General features: G+C 33.2%; 2 protein-coding genes and 2 non-coding genes across 5 annotated transcripts; 2 read left to right on the top strand and 2 right to left on the bottom strand.

Moving 5' to 3' along the window:
* Positions 1-6,255: 6,255 nt before the first annotated feature.
* LOC133701070 (phosphoglycerate mutase-like protein AT74H) lies at positions 6,256-8,172 on the top strand. 2 transcript variants are annotated; one of them, XM_062124850.1, is made up of 5 exons: positions 6,257-6,875; positions 7,043-7,162; positions 7,243-7,456; positions 7,555-7,635; positions 7,744-8,172. In XM_062124850.1, exons 1-5 carry the CDS (start codon positions 6,386-6,388, stop codon positions 7,832-7,834), a joined length of 996 nt encoding a protein of 331 aa, XP_061980834.1. In that variant the 5' UTR covers positions 6,257-6,385; the 3' UTR covers positions 7,835-8,172. The 2 variants fall into 2 exon arrangements, with proteins under 2 accessions (XP_061980835.1, XP_061980834.1); XM_062124851.1 differs by lacking the exon at positions 7,744-8,172 and having other exon boundaries at positions 6,256-6,875; positions 7,555-7,639.
* A 182-nt stretch (positions 8,173-8,354) lies between these two features.
* On the bottom strand, positions 8,355-8,427 carry TRNAA-AGC (transfer RNA alanine (anticodon AGC)). The gene has a single exon. It is a non-coding gene; the product is annotated as a tRNA-Ala (tRNA).
* Positions 8,428-9,843: 1,416 nt separating this feature from the next.
* LOC133701069 (BTB/POZ domain-containing protein At1g63850-like) lies at positions 9,844-12,672 on the bottom strand. The gene is made up of 2 exons (XM_062124849.1): positions 11,462-12,672; positions 9,844-11,188 (listed from the first exon to the last, which is right to left on the bottom strand). Exons 1-2 carry the CDS (start codon positions 12,488-12,490, stop codon positions 10,247-10,249), a joined length of 1,971 nt encoding a protein of 656 aa, XP_061980833.1. The 5' UTR covers positions 12,491-12,672; the 3' UTR covers positions 9,844-10,246.
* A 4,788-nt stretch (positions 12,673-17,460) lies between these two features.
* TRNAF-GAA (transfer RNA phenylalanine (anticodon GAA)) lies at positions 17,461-17,533 on the top strand. The gene has a single exon. It is a non-coding gene; the product is annotated as a tRNA-Phe (tRNA).
* The last annotated feature ends 2,359 nt before the right edge of the window (positions 17,534-19,892 follow it).

Genomic DNA, 19,892 nt, shown 5'->3' with positions numbered 1-19,892 from the left:
TGTTTTTCTTTTACAAGTTCAGTGACAATATTACAGGCATAATGATGATTTGTTGTTGTACTCTTCTATTTTTCTTCGACAGCAAGCCGCATTCATCAGCAACAAAAAAGAAATGTAGGGTAGTAATTAATTACAAAGCGAAGTGAAATTTTCTTCAAGTTTGAGGTTCCATGGCACCTAAAGCTTACGTTGCAGATCCATCCCTTCACTCTCATTGTCTACCAATTCAACAGTAAATATATTGTGCTTTCATCTACTGTCTAATATTTACAACGCGTATTGCATACGTACGTGGGGATATTAATAAATTAAGCATCATTAACAGCAACCATTCAATTTTGGTGAATATTGCTTAAATTATTAAATGAAAGTAGTAATTAAGAAACCTAACAGAAAGATTTTTAGGCTACAAATCCAAACCTACACGGTATCTTGACCCTCTTCCATGCCCATCCATTAATCTTCATCTCCTTAGCTCGCACGTAACGTAAGGCACCGACAAGACTAAAGCCAGTACAAATGACAAAAGCAAGAGGAGAAAGGAATTTCTTGGCCTTTTGTCTCGAGTTGGATCTGTCTGTTAACATGTATGTTTTTTGTTTGCTAATCGTGGTTTCTGTCTTCTTTTTTCATACTGATGTTTAGTGTACACATTTAAGTGCTGGGTTGATGTCTGAAAATCTATATATGTTGATTAATCTTTGCACGTATTAAGGCCACGATAGATTTGTCTCAAATCTCATTTCTCAAAGGCTCTTTGGAAAGTTTCCCCTCCTAATCTGCAGGGGAGTAATAAGTACTCTTTCCAACAATTCGGGGTCACAGTACATCTAGATATGGACATTAGCCGGCATGGCTAGATTGTTTGGAATCAGTAGAAATATCATCTTTCCAGACAAACAATTCCATTGACAGTTGACAAACAGCACTTATTGCCCTGTTTTTCAATTAATTATCACAGAAATGGTAGCCCAGCTTTCATTATCCATGGACCCAAAAAAATATTCCATTGTCATTTAGAGTTAAAATAAAATCTCACAAATATTTATTTGGGCTACGATGGATGGATTTCAGGTATGTTTAAACCAGTGTATTTTTTATTTTATTTTTTTGTATTAGTACTATGTTTTTTTAAAAAATTGAATTTTGTTTTGTTTGAATTAAATTTTTTAATACTTTTAAATTATTTTGGTATAATGATGTCAAAAATAAATTTTAAAAATTAAAAAATATATATATTATTTTAATGTATTTTCATATTAAATACACTTTAAAGCTCTCAATAAATATCTAAATGTCTGGTTTCCATAGGATATGAATTAATTATACCACAAACAAATTCGTTCTGTATCCCCACTTTGAGGTTGGAGTTTAATTAGCTGGTCCCGGCGTGAAGATATTCTCCCATCAAACTTCCGCCATTGTTCTCTATTTTGTTTAATTTGATCATTCTACTTAGAAAAAACCCATTACAGGACAAGAGGGTTTTTTTCTTCTTTTTTTCCTATCATGGACAAGTGGGTTTAAGACTGAAGAAGGTTCAAAGGAAATCACAACCCCATATTTGTCAAGCTAAAAGACAATCTCGAAATATTATATGATATTGGGAGAAAGAACATGAGAAACCGCAAGAGGGATCGTGTATATATAAATTTCTCCTCAAATTACCTATGTGCATCAATATATAATTAATGACCCCAATTAAAATATAATAGTAAATTAAGTCAACCGTTAAAATCAAATCACTAATTTCCTTCTCTTTTCATGCTCTTTCCTCCAAATAATCGACAACCCTTGTCAACGACCACCTTTTTTGGTTAATCAAATCTAGAAATAAGGATAGTTACGGTTGAATTGAACCCTAAGAAATCTTATAAAACGGGCCGGCTTCTCTCTATGTTTTATATGAATATACACGAGGGCTTACACACTAGCTAGGACATCATAGCATTAACCATGCATCCTTGCATAGGTTATTAATTGTCAAGCAACTATATACGTGGACAAAGAATGACAAGGCAAATCCTTATGGAGACTCCCTTTATGATGAGTAATTTGGATCGATGAACATCTCTTAAAGAGATCAAGTTCATCATTCACCATTTTAATTACTTTGCTTTATGAAATTTGATGGAATAATATGAAATTTTCAAGAACATTAATCTTCTTGGTACTTAAATTCAAGCTCATAATTACTTGATAACGTGTAACTTGAAAATAATCCCAAATCTAAGAAACATAATATAGTATGAGGGCCTATTGGATTCATTCATGAATTATGAATGAGATTATTCGAAGCTTACAAATCAATATAAATATATTGGATTGGATATGTTGGGCGTTACTCATGCCCAACCTCAAGCAGGATTCGACAAATATGCTTAAAGCCCAAATCGTTGTAGCTGGACTGGTATTCTTAACAACTGATCAGAACTAATGGCCCAAATATTGTTGGGCCTATGACAGAGACATTTATCGCTTATTGGCCCAAATTCTAAGAAGATATTGGCAAAGGACAAACAATGGGTTCCTGATGCTGTCCCGTCTATTTTCTTGTTTTTGCTGATATACATCTTGGTTCTTAAAATTTCTTAAAGATTCTATTTTGATATATATATTATTCTTCTTTTTCAGTTAAATTTCTATACTTCAAATCTTAAACTTAGTTAAGATTGTGACAATAAATATATGATATTATCGAGAATAAAAGTTTTATTTTTTCAGTTAGTATATTTATTTAGATTCACTTAGTTTTTACTTTGTACATCATTCATTTAAATTACAGAGAAAAATATTATTGGAAGATAATATATTGACGATGATATGAGAAAAGAAAAAAAAATCTATAACCTTTGCCATTTCATTGCTCTCCACACAAGTTTCAGCTGTAACATGACTTTTCTCTTAGTGGATCTCATATGCTAAATAGTAAATCATATCAAAGCATTGATTGTACTAATACACAACCTTTTTTTTATTATTATTATTAATATGAGTATTCGGATCAGTTTATGCGCACCTTAATTAATTTTACGAGTCCTAAAATTAATGATTATATAAGCTTCTAATAGTTCTAAGATTTATGAGATTCGAATTGCTGACCTCTAAAGAGTAAACCTAGAACTTGACTAGTTGAACTATACCCCTCAGGGTTAATTCACAACCTTTATCTTAGTATAAATTGCATGGATAATACATTTAATGGTTTATGTAATGATTATAAATGTAGTTGAAACCTTGTTTTTTAAAAATTTTAATTTTTTTTGTTTAGAATTTTTTTATATTTTTAAATTATTTTAATGTACTGATGTAAAAAAAATTAAAAAAATTATTTTAATATATTTTTAAATAAAAAATAATTTAACTATCCACGTAAGCTTTCCCTAAATTCCTCATATATCACCTATAACCACATTAAAAGAATTTGCTTCGTGCTTAACAAACCAAAATCAAAGCCTTAAGCATGTTAACTCAGTCATAATTAAGGTAGATTCCAATCCCTCCCATCCATGTTTTGAAGAAAATTGTTTCAGGATGCTATGGTAATATTCAAGTTCATCCTGACATAATATTTTATCTAGCAAGACACAAAAACCCAGAATTTCCTCTAGACATGGTTTTTCACCAAAACATATCATAATGACTTCAGACGGCATGTTAGTTTTGAATTGCTATGGTATTCAAGTTCATCATCAGTCATAAGAACTTCTCCTAGCTCTCTTTTTCAAAATTCAAGCACGCTACATAACATACCATGTCTTCTTCTTCTTCTTCTTCTTCTTCTTACCATCATACCTCATCAAGTCTAATTTGCTCATTCAAACCCTTTATCATCACGTGTTTCCATCCAGCCAACAACCCGAAGACGATCCCAGAAATATCCCTGAAATCAGCCTTATTTTCCCGATTCCAAACACAACAAATCTATTGTCTTTTTTAATTGAAACAAGGAAGAGATGACGAGAGACAAAAAAACAATTGAGAGAAGGGAAAAAATTAAGAAGTAAAAAGAGATTAACAAAAGGAGTGGGTGACATATTTTTTATAAAAAAAATAAAATTAAGAGAACATGTTTGTGGGCCTATCCTCAAAAGCCCACACACTTTTAATCATTTTTCAGTTAGGTTAGGTATTTGAGCTCGACTATTTTGTATTAATTTTTTTATTAGATTTAGATTTAAATGCACTAAAAAAACACTTGACTTAATATTGAAATTAGTATTCAATTTTTCATTGATTATCTAATAACTTTTTAGGTTCTTACGATGATGTTAGCAATTTGTTTTTTCAATTATTATGCATTTAAGATAAAATAATAAGTTTATAGATATTCACTTTATATTTGTTTTTTATATTTTTAATATATTTTTGACATTATTTTATCATGTTTATTTTTTCAATCACATAAGAATCCTTAGATTTTGTTTGAATATTTTTTGTTTTGATTTGTTTTTAATATAATGACAGATTTTTTTAGAAAACATTACTTGCCATTAAAAAATATGATTTTGCTAAAACAATCAAGAGATATGTTAATATAGGAATGAGTTTTAGATTGGAGGGATGCATTTTCTCTACTTATTTCTAATGGGTTAATTTTTTTTTTTAAAAAAATTCTTTATTTTCATTCTCACTAACTTCTATTAAAAATCATGGCAAAGAAAATAGAGCAAATTAATGAGACAATGGAGTTTTAATTGAAGGAAAACATTTTTTTATCCTTATCTCAAATCATCTATTTTTTTTAATAATTATAAATGCTTTTGAGTCTTATTATATTAAAGAATCAATATAAAAATATGTTTTTTTTCTATGAAAAAGTATATTGATAAGAAAAGCAGAAAATTATTTTTTTCAATGGAGTTGAAATTGATACTTTTCTTGCAAGAAAAATTTTTATTATTATATTATTAAATAAAAAAGATTTTGAAGAGTTTTTCACTCATATATCTTAATACGTATTTTTATTTTTATTTATTATTTTAATATATAATTAGATTTATTTTTTATATTTATTAATATATATAGTTTTTAAATTTATTTTATTAAACAAGTAAAACAACTATTTTTCACACAATCAAATTTTTTATTATTTATGGTTGAAGAAAATGTTTACAAATTTATTTTTGTGATGTAAAACAAAATTGGGTGTGTCGGGCGGGCAAGTGCTCTTATTATTAGTAAAGATAAAAACAAGTGGACAACGTAACTGACACGAAAGACAACGCCTTGACCACACAATTAATGGAATAGCCATCACACAAGTGAAACGCATTTGACCCGCTACACACACGCACATTGTTATGATTAGTACGAGTGTAATAAAGATTATTTTTAAAAAAATATATTCAAATAATATTTTTAATATTAGTATATTAAAATAATTAAAAAATATAAAAAGAAATTTTAAGTGAAAAGAAATTTTAAATTTTGAGCAAACAATGTTTTGGTTTTATTATCAAATGCCTTCTAAAATAGTATTTTATATCATGGTAATTATTGGTTTTTGCTTAAAAATATATTAAAATAATATTTTTTTTATTTTTTAAAATTTATTTTTAACATTAAAACATCAAAACAATTCAAAAACATCAAATTTTTTTTTTAAAAAAACATGGTCACACCACAATAACAAACACTCCATAGAAGAAAAGCATCTAAATTTAGCCAATTTGTTATGGTGTTAGCTTTTGAGACACCATGAGTATATTTGATATTGCGGTAATGATTGTTTTTTAAAATATTTTTTATTTAAAAATATATGAAAATAATTTTTTTTTAATTTTTTAAAATTTATTTTTGAGACCATCACAACAAAACCAAAACAATTCAAAAAATATAAAAAATAAAATAAAATAAAATTTTGCAAGCAACTACGATGGAGCTTGCAGGTATTGCAGAAAAAGCTTGTAGTTTTTTCACATTCCTAATCGTATTATTAAACACATTTTAATTTCAATGATTCAATTCACTTTATCTCCTCCCTCTTTTGTTTGTTTGTGTTTATCATGAACTATTCACAAAATAACAAAAAGTCCGTCCTTATTAAAACCGAAACGCATAGCCATCGGAAAAAAACAGAAAAAACACTCAATGGCACAAGAAAATTATGGCGCGACATGAAAACAATGGTGTCCCAAGAGAGAATATAGCCCACAAATACAAGATGCTTGGGCCACCACATTTCTTTGTGAACCGTTCGTTTTTGTGGTCCTCTCTGCAAACTGAAATGAAATTTGACATGTTTCAGTATAGCCATGTAGCAGTAGTATGCTCGTAGAACAGTATACAGGTCAAGATTTCGCAGGAAACATGATTCAATTAGACATGTTTCACCTAATTTTATTTCATTTTCTTTATCATATGTTTTGTTGCTTCTCAAGCAATGGCCATACATTCCCTCACAACCTCCCCAGCTTCATCACTGCTACTTCCGCCGCGAAAACTGATTAAATCTAGTTTCATCCAATGCTGTAAAACCCAAAATGAGAGCGTTGAACTTTCTACAAATGGGAAGGCCAGTTTTCCCGAAAAGAGTCTACAAAAACAACCGTTAAATAATCTACCTCCCAGGCCTCGCCGGATAATACTGGTTCGGCATGGACAAAGCCAAGGAAATGTTGATGAGAGTGTCTATACAAGGATCGCTGATCCGAAGATTGCCCTCACTGAGAAAGGAAAGGCTCAGGCTGAAGAATGTGGTAAGAGAATCAGGGAGATGATTGAGAAAGATGAGGCGGATGATTGGAAGGTTTACTTCTATGTGTCACCGTATAAAAGGACTCGTGAAACATTACAGAATTTGGCCAGAGCATTTGAGCGCTCAAGAATTGCCGGTATGAGAGAAGAGCCTCGTCTGCGCGAGCAAGATTTCGGTAAGTTCCTTCAGACACTGTATTAGGCCAATGATTGGAAGCAGAAAAGAGAGTACATGCAAAGTGGAAAAAACCATTCAAGCCTGCCAGTTTATGTGTAAAACAGATATTTATTGAATGCTATTACAATCTGCCTAAATAAATCCTGTTTATGTTTTTCTTGAAAGGCAATTTTCAGGATAGAGAGAGGATGAGAGCTGAAAAGGCTATTCGAATGCTCTATGGTCGATTCTTTTTCCGATTTCCCAATGGAGAATCGGCAGCTGATGTTTATGATAGAATCACAGGTTTGTCTAATATATTAGCCTTTCTCAGTCGCGAAGAGAAAAATAAAGCATTTTGATGCTATGCAGTGTTAATGAAACAGGATTCAGAGAAACACTCAGAGCAGACATTGATATAGGACGCTTTCAGCCTCCCGGTGAACAGAGTCCAAACATGAACTTAGTGATAGTTTCTCATGGTCTCACACTTCGTGTGTTTCTAATGAGGTGGTATAAATGGACTGTGGAGCAATATGAGAAACTCCATAACTTTGGGAATGGAGGAATGGTCGTCATGGAGAGAGGCTTTGGTGGAAGGTAATTCTTGTTGTCTTCTGCATTTCTGATCTGCAGAATTGAGTTTAGGGGGGGGGACACTTGACGAAGTATTTTGCACACAATTCGATATTTTATAGGTACAGCTTATTGATGCATCACACTGAAGAAGAGCTAAAGGAGTTTGGATTGACAGATGAAATGCTTATGGATCAAGAATGGTAATTATAAAACTAATCTCATATTTTAGTACACTTCAAAGTTCCAAACACAATGCTGATAAACGATCATATCGAGGTTTTAATTTTTCCTTATGGTTTCTGATCAAGGCAAAAATTTGCAAGACCAGGTGAATTGAACTATGATTTTCCTATGATGAATTCTTTCTTCACCCATTTTAAACATGACGACTGCCAATGATGAATCAAAGAAAGATATACGGTTTCCTCAACTAGTTACGCAGATGTAGAAGAAGTTGAACCTTGTCAAGCAGACTGGAATCAGAAAGCATTGATCAGCGGCGTTTAGGGCTGCGCCTTGTAAGACTAGCGCCGGGGCGAGTTCTTACTATTTGGCCTTCTTTTCTGGGGCGTGATTACTAGGGTTCCTCCTTGTCAAGTCTGTAATGAAGAAGAATAGTTGAACTCGCTACCAGACTGTAACACTTGTTGAAACATACAATTATGTGTGAAGGAAGACAATAAACAGAGTCTGCCACAGGAAAAAGGAGGCACAACTGTCTACATACATTTCTCTAATTAACATCTCTGAGAATGATCCAATCGATGGTTGAATTGCTATCAATTACTGTGAAATGTAGGGTGTAGCAAAATCAGAGTAATGGCTTGTTTATGTCTCTTCTGGCATCTCATTCTACGGGTATAACTTCAAACACTAGCAAGATAAAATAAAATACAGCTGAATCATGGCCAAGAGAAAATGGAGATGCGGGGTATCGATCCCCGTACCTCTCGCATGCTAAGCGAGCGCTCTACCATCTGAGCTACATCCCCTGTTGACTTATTGGGGCTAAATATAGTATTGGGATATAGAAACAATAAAGCCACATGATGAAATACCAGTTGCGAGTCTAGCTCGTTGTTCTCCAATAAATTCTGTGATGCTTTAATTTGAACAGTTTCTAAGGTGGCCTTCCTGTGGACTTTGGTCAACCAAATTGTTTGTGTTGTCCAGACTCCAAGTTAATGCATGAAGTTTTTCACAATTCTAATATGGTTAAATTTCACCAGCACCGTTGCTTGCTGGGGTTGGTTGATTGTTTCATCAGTCTTTTAGCAGAATTTGAGTTTTTCTTTGATTCTTTTCTTTTTAGTATTAATTTGTAAGCAACGTGAGCTCTCTATTTTAACACTTCTTTTCTTATTAATGAATTCTTTCATTCATATAAAAGGAGAAAAGGTGCCATTGCTATGAGATTTTGGCCCCCCAAAAAACATAAAAGAATAAAAAAAAAACCTAAAGGTGACAGTTTGATGAACAGTTCATTATATAGTTTGTGATTGGATATGTAGCCCACGGCAAAAAGGATTCAACACAGCCACCGTGCTAGATAGTACTTACTGTACGGAGTGTACTGATGAAATATTTATCAGTTCACTTTAGTGATTTGATAAGAAAAGCACTCTCTACATTGATTCAAATTCCACCAACAGCCCACCTTAAGTTACTGTTTGGCCATTCAGTTGCAAGTCCTTGATTCTAGGTTTCCAAATTCCAATGAAGCTTTCATCATCAGTCACCCTTGAACTTGCAGCTCTGATCTTGGGTACATTACATGTAAAAACGAGACATTAGATTGCAAATGGAAGCCGAAACTTTGTTTCAAGATTCTCAACCACAAAACAACGAATCATATATCCGAGGTTTTTTCAGGCAACGTATCTATACATGCAAACATTGCCCAAAAGAAAAGGATGGAACAATTTTTCAACATGAGAACAGAAATTGCAAAGAATTTGGTTATTGCCAATAAATACAGCAACCATGATTATAATAACCAAGGAGAAGAAAGTGTTCTTCAACAGGTGAGGGAGAAATGTTGTGTAGAAAAAGGAAATTTGAAAAGGATACCTGAGCCTTTATTTACTGCTTCCTTCCTGACATATGACAGAGTTTCGAGGAAGTTCGGTTCTGCCAACAAGGCCATTTACTAAGAAGTAAGAACTGAGTTTCATCATGCATGATGTTTCAAAAGAACATACCAGCATTAACCCGCACATAAATTCTCAAGTATTGACACTGTGAGAGCCCGTTGCATTTCTCAGATATTCATATTATACCATGAGTTAGTTACATTGTGAAAGACCAACCAATCCAAAAGGATTCAGACATAAAACCAGCAGCGATCTTGGTCTAGAAATAGAAAACAGATTGTCCCCTTCAAACAGAGAAGCAATAAACTCAAGTGATGATCATAATTTAAAGAACAATTTTATATATGATGATTAGGATACACCTAACCTAACAAGATAAAAAGCAATGTAAGAGTAATAAAGAGAGATAACTACTGAATTAAGTATCGAGTTGAACAAAAGAAGCAATCTCTATTATTGTTTAATCCCAATAAATTGTGGAAGTAGCATCCAAATTCTTTCAATCTTCTTCAAGACTAAACCTAGCTATTTCAGGACTCAAAACACGCCATTCACCTCTATGCAATTTTCACTCCAACATGATTTGTTGGCCCTGGTTTAGAAAGGAAGAAGAATGAGAATCGTTGATTTGCAGTCAGGACCAAACTGATCACAACTGGCCCGTAAGAAACCATCACCTCTTCACCATCATATCCTGCATCATGGAAGCTCTAACTTGTTATGAGTTCTCAATGGTTGCAGTTGTAATTCTTATTGGCCGTGTCCTTTCCTGCTCACCACGACGTCTCCAAAATGCCCTCCTCCACCAAACTTCAAATCCCCTTTGTATATTAGGACAATCTTCACCAGAATTCAGAAATCGATCAAACCAAGCAAGCAAAATATCCTGCTGCCAAGCTAGTGGCAGAGTTAAAATTGTGTTACTAAGACCATCTTCAATCAAATGTCGATCAAGGCCTTTTGTTGCCCTCCTCATCCAACCAAAATCATCATAAAATGGCACTAACCACGTCTGTAGAAGCAAAGACCTTGCTTCTTTGGAAGCCAACAGCTGCCCCTTTCCGATCCCAACAAACAACCTAGCTGTAACTCTACTAACCTCATACCTGTGAATAGCTGGAATTTTAGAATGTACAGCAGACAATTCAGATTGAGAGGCCCATGTTTTCAAAAAATCTTCAGCGATCTGTCTATCAATCAAAGTATCCAAAATCCAATGCAAGTTATCTGCTTGCCGCGCAATTTGTCCAACATCATTCAAAACCCCTGAGGCTGCCCGGAGAAAATGGTCTTGAAGCAATTGCAAACACCCATCACATGCCAAGTACAATGACTCTTTCCGAAGGTCATTCTGAGAAGAATTCTCACGAAGCATCTTTGACAATAATCCTTTCATCTCACGCCTCGCTTTCTCATCTTTCCCTTCCAGAACTACATGTAAAAGCTTGAGAAGCACTTCTTCATTGTCGCCACCATCTTGAGTTCCATTAGTGACTTCAACAGAAACCCTCTTCAAAACTTCACTCACTCCAACCCCTTCAAGGCGAAGCTCCGATAGAAGTGAAGCCACCTTCTCTTCTTCATCCTCAGCCCATGGAGCAGCCTCTAAGTACTCCAAGCAAGATAAAACCCCAGCATCAAACCCAATTGCTGCAGAAACCTACAAAAAGAAAAGGATAAAAAAAAACACAATAAACAAATTAAGCACCTCATGAAAAAATTCAGTCAACAATAAAGATCAAAACTTTCAGAAAACAAGAACAGCCTGCATTTCCTCAACTACCAAAAACATAAACAAAGTTTTTAACTGTAACTATCTATTTCCATAGTTTCTTCTCGACTAAACATATCAACTTATGTTAAAAACAAGCCAATTTACTTTCTATCTCTGCTGTCTCTAACAACAACAAAAATTAAAAAACAAAGACTTTACCTTTAAAATACCAAGAACTCTAGACACATCCTCTTTCATAAGCTTCCTTCTCAGATCCTTACAATACATCAACCTCAGAGTCTCAATATAAACCTCAACATCATCACAATCAGCAATCTCCACAACATAAGGAGCAGACATCCTTTGTTGCTTATTAGCCCACTTATCCGACAACTTCACTGCAAAAAACCGACTATGACCCACCAAGATCTGCCTATGCACATTCATTGAAACACTAATACCATCTTTAGAACTCAATGTCAAGTTCACATCACTAGAACTCGAATCATTAAACTGATTACCAGGACTCCTGTTTCCCAGAATGTTAGTTATACGTTGCAAGATTAAAGCTTGTCTATCTTGAACCGACATTTGACTGCTCTGTGTGTTTTTGGCATTGATATATCCATTATTGCCGATAATGGGTATCTGGGTTATGGTTCTGGGTTGCATTTCGGGTTCACTAGCCATCATTTCAAAAAGGGTCGGGCTTGACCGTGGTTTATGATCAGGTGGTGGAGGTGACATAGGGTTCAACAAACCGGCAGTGAGTGCAGAGTTAAACTTAGTAAAACTAGAAGGGAAAGATGAGTGTTCATTTGGAGAAGCAATGTGGTGGTGGCCATTTGTTAGTAGCGTTGTTGTTGTAAATTCCATCACTGGTGACTGACTTCCTGGAGACAACAGGATCTTGAATTCTGAAGGTGAGGTTGTAACCGGGTCGGGTTGTGGACTATGGTTAATGGGGAAACGGGTTTTCTGTGGAGGCGGTGATGGTGGAGGCGGAGTTGGGAGATGTTTAGAAGCTGGACGGAACCAAAAGTTATCTGGAGAGGCTATTGTTGGTGAGTCATGTTTTCGGGTTTGGGTCAAGTAGCAGGCGGATTCAGAGTTATTTGTTGTGGTGGTGGAGGCAGAGGAGGAAATGGTGGTTTCACGGAATCTACGGCGTTTGGGCTTGATGGGCTGAGCTTGGACTTTAATAAGTTGAGCTTTGGCTGTTGAAGTAGTGGTGGTGGTGGTGGCCATGAGAGTTAAGCGTGTATGCTTGTTGTCTTTTAGTTGATGGCATCGGCAAATGGGAGAGGGAATGGGGGCTGTTTTTTCTCGTGGGTCTCTGATCAATAAGATGTCGAATTAAAAAAATAAAAAAGGGGAGAAGGAAACGAGACAGAAACAGCGAGGAGTGAGAATGAATGATAAAAGCAGCATTTAATTTAATGGGAACAAGAAAGGAACTTGTTCTCTTTGTAATATTATAGGTGAAATGACACCCTCACGTTCACCCACAGATGAGACTGTGATTTTTATTTTTATTTTTTAAAATATGTTAGAGATTATTTTTTTTTAAGTGTTTTGATTCAGAAATATTTTAAAATAATATTTTTTATTTTTTTAATATTAACACATCAAAAAAAATATAAAAAAATAATTTAAAACTAAAAAAAATAAAAAATACAGTTATACTGCAACAAAAACGACAGCTAAATCCCTTCTGTTTATGTTTTGCTTGAACACTCCAAGTTGGATATAAATTTCCCTCATTTTCACCCTTTTTTTTTTGTAAACTCTTTTTTAGCCCCTTTATTAAGAAATCTTTCATTTTGACACCACGGTTTTTAAAATATTCCAATCTAAATCCCACAGCATCCTCCTCCTTCTTTTTTGCAAGGAATAAAAATGTTTGAATTAACGAAGAAAGCCAGACCATGAAATGATACCATACAAATAAATGCTCATAAAAAATCTACTTTGTTTCTTGGTTGTTAAATAGCCTTAAAGAAACTTGTCGATGATTTCATTTTCTTTCATTTTTCTCGTCTTTCTTTCTTCTTCTCCCTCCATGTTCTTTGTTTCTCGTCTTTCTAAAGGTGGGCTAGCCCCTGGCTCTTGCTAGCTATTCATCAGCCGAAGGTCCTGGATTGCAGCTTTTTGAGAAACCACTGAGTTTGCCCTCGGAACTTATAAACTACACAGATCAAAGTGAAACATCTCCAAATCTACAACGACTCATAAGATTTACCCTGCGGGGCGGGGAATGGAACGGGTCTCTTGTGATTTTTATACGGTGAGTCCGCCAGGTGAGTGGAACTTTGGAATTGCTGATTCAGGCAGTGTTTGTCCTGCTGTCAGAAAATATTTTTATTTTTATTTTAAATTAATATGTTTTTAGATTATTGTAATGTAATAATTTTTAAAAAATAAAAAAATTATTTTAAAAAACAATTACTATTACATAACCCCACAGTATATAAGATATTCTATAATAAGATGAGAGAGGGCCACACGGTCGCTGACAGTGTCTGTTCTTGTTTCATTCTTTATTGCTGATACCCACTGCTGCTTAAGTGCTTGCAGTGTTGTCTCTAGTGGGTTCATTGCTTGAAATTATGGGATTATGCCTGCTATGATTATTTTTATTTTGATTATTGGATTTGGGATTTCATTTTGGACCGGTTAATCATAGAGGATTGGTATTTATTATTTAAATATTTGTATTGTGTGACCATGACTTAATTGTGTGTTTGTAAACGTGTTCATGTAAAAGTGTTTTTCAATTAAAAACATTTTTAATTTATTTTTAATATCAATGTATAAATTATCAAAAAATAAAAAACATAAATTTATTTATTTTGTAATAAGAAAAACAATTTGAAAAGCTTTTTAGAAAACTAGTAGCATGCTGAGAAGGAAACAGGGGTCCATGTAAGTTACTCTTCTTTACTGGTATCTCATCTCATGCGCCGATGGATGATTCTTTGAAGGTCCGCGAATGGAGATGATAAGCTGGGGCCATTTTAAAGATTTACGGGTGTTTGGCCATTGTCATTTAACAAAATATTAAAAAAATTAATTTAATTTTTTAAAAAAATTTAACAAAAATTAGGTTGAAGTTCACACCTAGACACCTCCTAATAATTGACTCGAGGAATAAAAAAACATAAATCATTAAAGTAGTAGTATTTGATTATTATTTTGTGATAAAAAAACAAAAATAACAAAGATAAAAGACATAAATAAAATTGTAGTTGGTAGATATATACAAGATAAAATGATTGTTTCTGTAGTTTATCTTTAATATATATTATTGTTAAATTTATATATTTTTAAAGATAATTAGATATTATTATATTTAGAAAAATTTAATGATGTTTTGATGATTTTAACCCAAATATATTAGAAAAATATAAGAATGATATACAAGAGCATTGTGGCGGGACTTCTTTAAAATCTATTTTTATTTAATTGTATGATAGAAAAAAAACCTGCATGAAGGTCTACCTTTTGATTGGTAAGTAACTTCTTGGACAATTTTTTTTTAATTTTTGATAATTTTTAACTTAAAAGCACATAATAATTTAGAACATTAATCAAACCTTTAATGGAAAGGCATGCTCGTGACTCTAAATAAAGTTGTTTGTCATAGGACTCGCAGAACGATGAGCAAGTCCATATTCTTGTGTTTCTCTATTTGATGCAAGCCAATATACTACCGCATATCTCTATTACTCTATTAGAAAATCTGGTAAAGCTGTAAAGGTGTTGCGACAATACAGATCATGGACGGTACAAGCCACCCATTGGACTGGCTTGGTCATTACCCTTTGTTGAAAAAATAAAATGACAACTTAGACTTGGCGATTGAGGTTGGAATAGATGAAGAAAATAACAGAAACAGACAATTTAAATACAGAAATGAGGGAAGGCAAAAGGGTCTTTTGCTTCTCGTTCTCTTCGTTTTCTATACCCAGCCTATGGATGTCATGACTCGTGGCCTAGGTGCCCCGTGAATTTCTTCTCATGGATTCGCCCGAAATCTGAAGGACGCGTGGCTTTGAAAGGTTCATCCAAAGTATCTTATGGTGGAAACAGAGGACACATTGTCTTAAGTGGGCCAATTACAGTTATGGTCCGTGGCCCACTTTCGAAATTTCGGTCGAGTCCGACAACGGAAAGTAACGTTGCATCCTTTTGAAGGAAAATGATGGACAATATTAGACCGCAATCATCAGCCATGATGATCGAATTCGTCATCAAGAATTTCATTCTCTTTCACAAACGGTGGCACAATCAAACTGGTCTCCTTGTTCTTGCAGGTTATGAATATTTGTGTTTTATCAGACTAACACAGTTTTGGTAAAAATTGGTCTGCAGGCACTTATAGTCTTGCTGCGAATGTTTTTGATGGAATACCACTTTCGTTGCTTTTAAATGTGTGAGGAGGAAGAAGAGAAAATGAAGTTCCTCTTTTACCTTCTGGTTTCAACATGAAAACACAATCATCATCATCATTGGATTTTAATATAATAATCTCAAATGCCATGCCAAGCAGTGGTTCCAATATCCCAGGCTCGCATATTAATCTTCATAAACCAAGTAGACAGGAGAACACAGGCCAGTATTCATGTCACGAGCAAGGCCGAACATAAACCTGAATTAAGTAGGTCTTCAGCAGACGATGAGGGCTGCATTTATTCTTGCTGTGGATGTTTCTGATGGAATACTTCTTCCATTGCTTTATCCCCGTCGCTATAATGAGCAACAGCGTGGCAAGCATGTTGCCTCTCCTTGAGTTTTCTTAATTTTTGTTTGCTTTTGGCTGGTAGGTTTCGGTTCTGCCCTCCAGCCTGTTTGGACCAATGACTAACGGAAATCTTGGGGCATATATTTTTTATATTTTTAAATCCAAGCCAAAAGTCCAACAATATATATAAAGTTGGAGAACGCCTCTTAAAATTTTTATATTTTTACATGGTTTTTTTTTTAAATTTTAAACCATAAGCTATTAAGCTGGGTTTAGGGGCAAGCAAAGCATATGAAAATAGAAGGAAAAAGAAGATGAAATAGGGAAAAGAAAGGTATTCCTAGGATGCTACTAATCGTGGAAGAATGATGACTGGTTTGAAGAGGACCAAAATAATGCTTGAATTTGCAACGAACTTTACTTCCAAATACCTCAAGAATATCCTATAAACCTAAAAAAAACTCAATAAACACATTCTTAAGAGTAAAAAACCCATATAGCCACTTTAAAAAAATTATCAAACCCAATTAATTTTTTTTAACAAACTCTATCTATATTTTTTATCATGTTGTTGAAAGGGAGAAAATACTTCCATTAAAATCTACTCTTTAATATAAACTTAATGACATCAGAAATAATATTTTTTATGATTAAAATATGACTGATTAAATATTTTCTCTCTCAATTTTTTTTAATTTATCTCTGTTTTCTCTTTACTCATGACCAAAACACAAATAAAATAAAATTTAGAATCTAACTATAAAATTATAAAATAGCAGAGAGGAAATAATATAAATAATTAAAATTTCAAGGAACAAACTAAGTTTTTCGTGCCTCTTGATTAATAAAAATTGAAATCTCTATTTTTTTAAAAAAAATCCGGTTCTTTTTTTTTAAATTTTCCCATTAACAAATTAATTATTTTTTGTATAAAATTGATGTCTAACTTACAAACAAAATACTCATGTATACTTTGCATACATAATAGCATCCAAATAAAAACAAATCTTATCACATAAATTGATAATAACATTGATTGCGAGGATAAAATAGCAAATAAATAAAGTTCAAGAATCAAGATAAAAAAAAAAATCAAAGTGCCACATCCATAGTAAAGTTTTTTTTTTTTTTTGGTATTTGTAATTGTAATAAAAGAAGAACACTTCCCACCTTTCCTCATTTCTGTTTTGATCTCGAAGCTTCGATTTTCAAGATCAACTTAAATTAATTTTTTTTTTTTTAGGATTTAGGAGATTTAAAAAGAACCCTTCATTTTCTTTTCCTTCCCTGCACGAAAGAGTTGCGACGTCAAATTTGCAAGTCCATTCCCTTCCCTTTTTCCTCAAAATCCTCCCAGATAGTGTGCCATCACCAAATCCAAGACAGAATATCGAAGTTCCTGTCTTTTATGTCCCAAGAAAGTTTGTCCATATAATTTAAGCTATATTGTATAGTATAATGTCTGAGTACAAATGCGGGGATAGCTCAGTTGGGAGAGCGTCAGACTGAAGATCTGAAGGTCGCGTGTTCGATCCACGCTCACCGCAGAAAAGTTTTTTCGCCTTTTTGAATGTCAAGATGTATACTTGATGACTGGGCCTTACTTTCCTGGACCTCTGATTTCACATAGATAGAGAGACATGTAGGCGATATTTAGAAGTATAGTAGTTTTTTTAAAGTGTATTTTATTTTAAAATATATTAAAATAATATTTTTTTAATTTTTGGCTCCAGCATATTAAAATAATAAAAAAATTAATTTAAAAAAAATCTGAATTTTTACAAACCTCTACTTGGAGGATACTTCCAGACAGAGGCTTAATTTGTTTCAGGTAGTGTCAAAGAAAAAAGAAAAGAAAAGAAGAAAGCCCAACCACCAGCTACAAAGAAATAAAAGATATAAAAAACAATAAAGCCCAAATCGGTCAACAAAAAAAATAAATGCATAATTAATCAACAGGAGGCAAGAAAACTGGGAGGAGAAAGGCAAAACCGAAGAGGAGAGTCCAATAATAAGAAGAAACTAAGCCCAGCAGAGGAGCAGAGTCCAATAATACTAGCAAGCCCATCGAACCCTTTGCTTTTCGCCTGAAACGGCTACTTCCTTGTTTTTTTTTTTTTTGGTTAACAAACATGACATGCTCAATGATGTTTATACATAAACAACTGTCTAGCTGAATTCTCCGTCTTCTAAGTTATAAATACGACACCACTTGAATTCATTATTTTGCAAGTTATCACAATTTTACAAGATGAATGTCAATATGAAAAATCATCTTACAGTTGAGTGAGTGTTCATAATAAAACAAATATTCTTCATATTTTTTTATTAACATGGTTGTATACGTCAGTCAGTTTATACGTACATCGACTAATCTTACCGGTTGTAAAATTAACGATCATGTAAGCTTTCAACAGCTTTGAGGGGAGTTGAAATCGTGACTATTAAGAAATAAATTCAATGGTTAACATTCTCCATGATTATTTTTATTAGAAGGTGTGCTCGTCTTACTCTTCATGGTAGAAATTCATGAGACTCGAGGATATATACATATTCATGGACGATAACTGAACAGCAAATCACAGCACACTACTAAATAGAAATTTCTTCTGTGTTTTTCTATAGATTACATTTCTTTCCATGCTTTGCTTATTTAAACATTAAAAGACCCTGCGTTACGCAAAAAAGTATTCATTTTGCTGGATCAAGTGAATCAATACTCAAGTCCAACTTCTTTTTTTCTCCCTCAAAGCCCATCAAATAATCTTTAAAAAACCCATAAATATTGTTTGAAGTGTTTCCGAGTTTTACCTGCATCAATAAATAGGGTTAATTTGTAATGGGCTCGCTCTAGAAAATACGATCCATGAACTTGAGGGAAGATAGCTGGCCGTTGATGAAAAAAATGTTGGAGATGGTAGAAATGTGGTTATTATTATTTTTTAAAGTGTTTTTTATTTAGAAATATATTAAAATAATATTTTTTATTTTTTAAAAATTATTTTTGACATTATCATATAAAAAAATATAAAAACATAAAAAAATTAAATTTAAATATTTTTTTTTTAAAAAATTCCATGAAATATAATTTGCACTACATTTTCAAATAAACATGAAATAAAGCTTCCACATACTTACACCATATGGGTTCTCATATATAACCATATTTACCAGTTTTTTGTTTAAAAGTAGCACAATAATTGTTTTTAAATAATAGAATGAAAAAATTATTTGGAAAAATAATACTGATTTAAAATTTACTTGAAGAAGTTATTTAGTTGTGATAAGTATAATATTTTAATAAAATTACCTCTACCATATGTTTTTTAAAGCTGCAAAGGAGATGTGTGATTTTAGAATCACACATGACTCATAGGTTATTTTTAAAAATAAGGTTACAACTATACTTATTTTTTTAAAAAAATCTACTGTAATAATATTTTTTAAAAAAACTTCCAGATTTACATGCACTTTTTGGGTAGAGGGGGAGGGTTAGGTACAAAACCAACAACAGACATCCCACATGACAAGGTGGCCCACAATTCTGACTTATGTCCAGGCCGATGTCGTTTTAGTCTTGAAATCTGCCATCGATTACTTCGGCCTTTTCTCTTCAGGGGTCCCAGCCCAAAACATTGCTCTTGCAATAGATTTAATTTGGGAGACCGTACCTGGAGCAAGAGATTAGCGGCAAGGTTACGGCAACAAAATAGCTCGATGGTCTGCAGTCTAACCAACAAAAACAAGGCATCGGTCCGATCGAGGGTAATATTCTCGAGAATTGGATGGTGGCCTTGGGACTTAACCACCAAAAAAAAGCATGAACTCTTGGACTTAGGGTAATATTCCTGATCATACGATAAAGTATAAACATTTCGAAATTGTGTAATTCCTTCTTTGACATCT

This window comes from Populus nigra, chromosome 8 (assembly GCF_951802175.1).
Source record: "Populus nigra chromosome 8, ddPopNigr1.1, whole genome shotgun sequence".
Lineage (NCBI taxonomy): Eukaryota > Viridiplantae > Streptophyta > Magnoliopsida > Malpighiales > Salicaceae > Populus > Populus nigra.
Note: the sequence above shows the minus strand (reverse complement) of the source record. Positions and strands in the feature narration are given on the sequence as shown.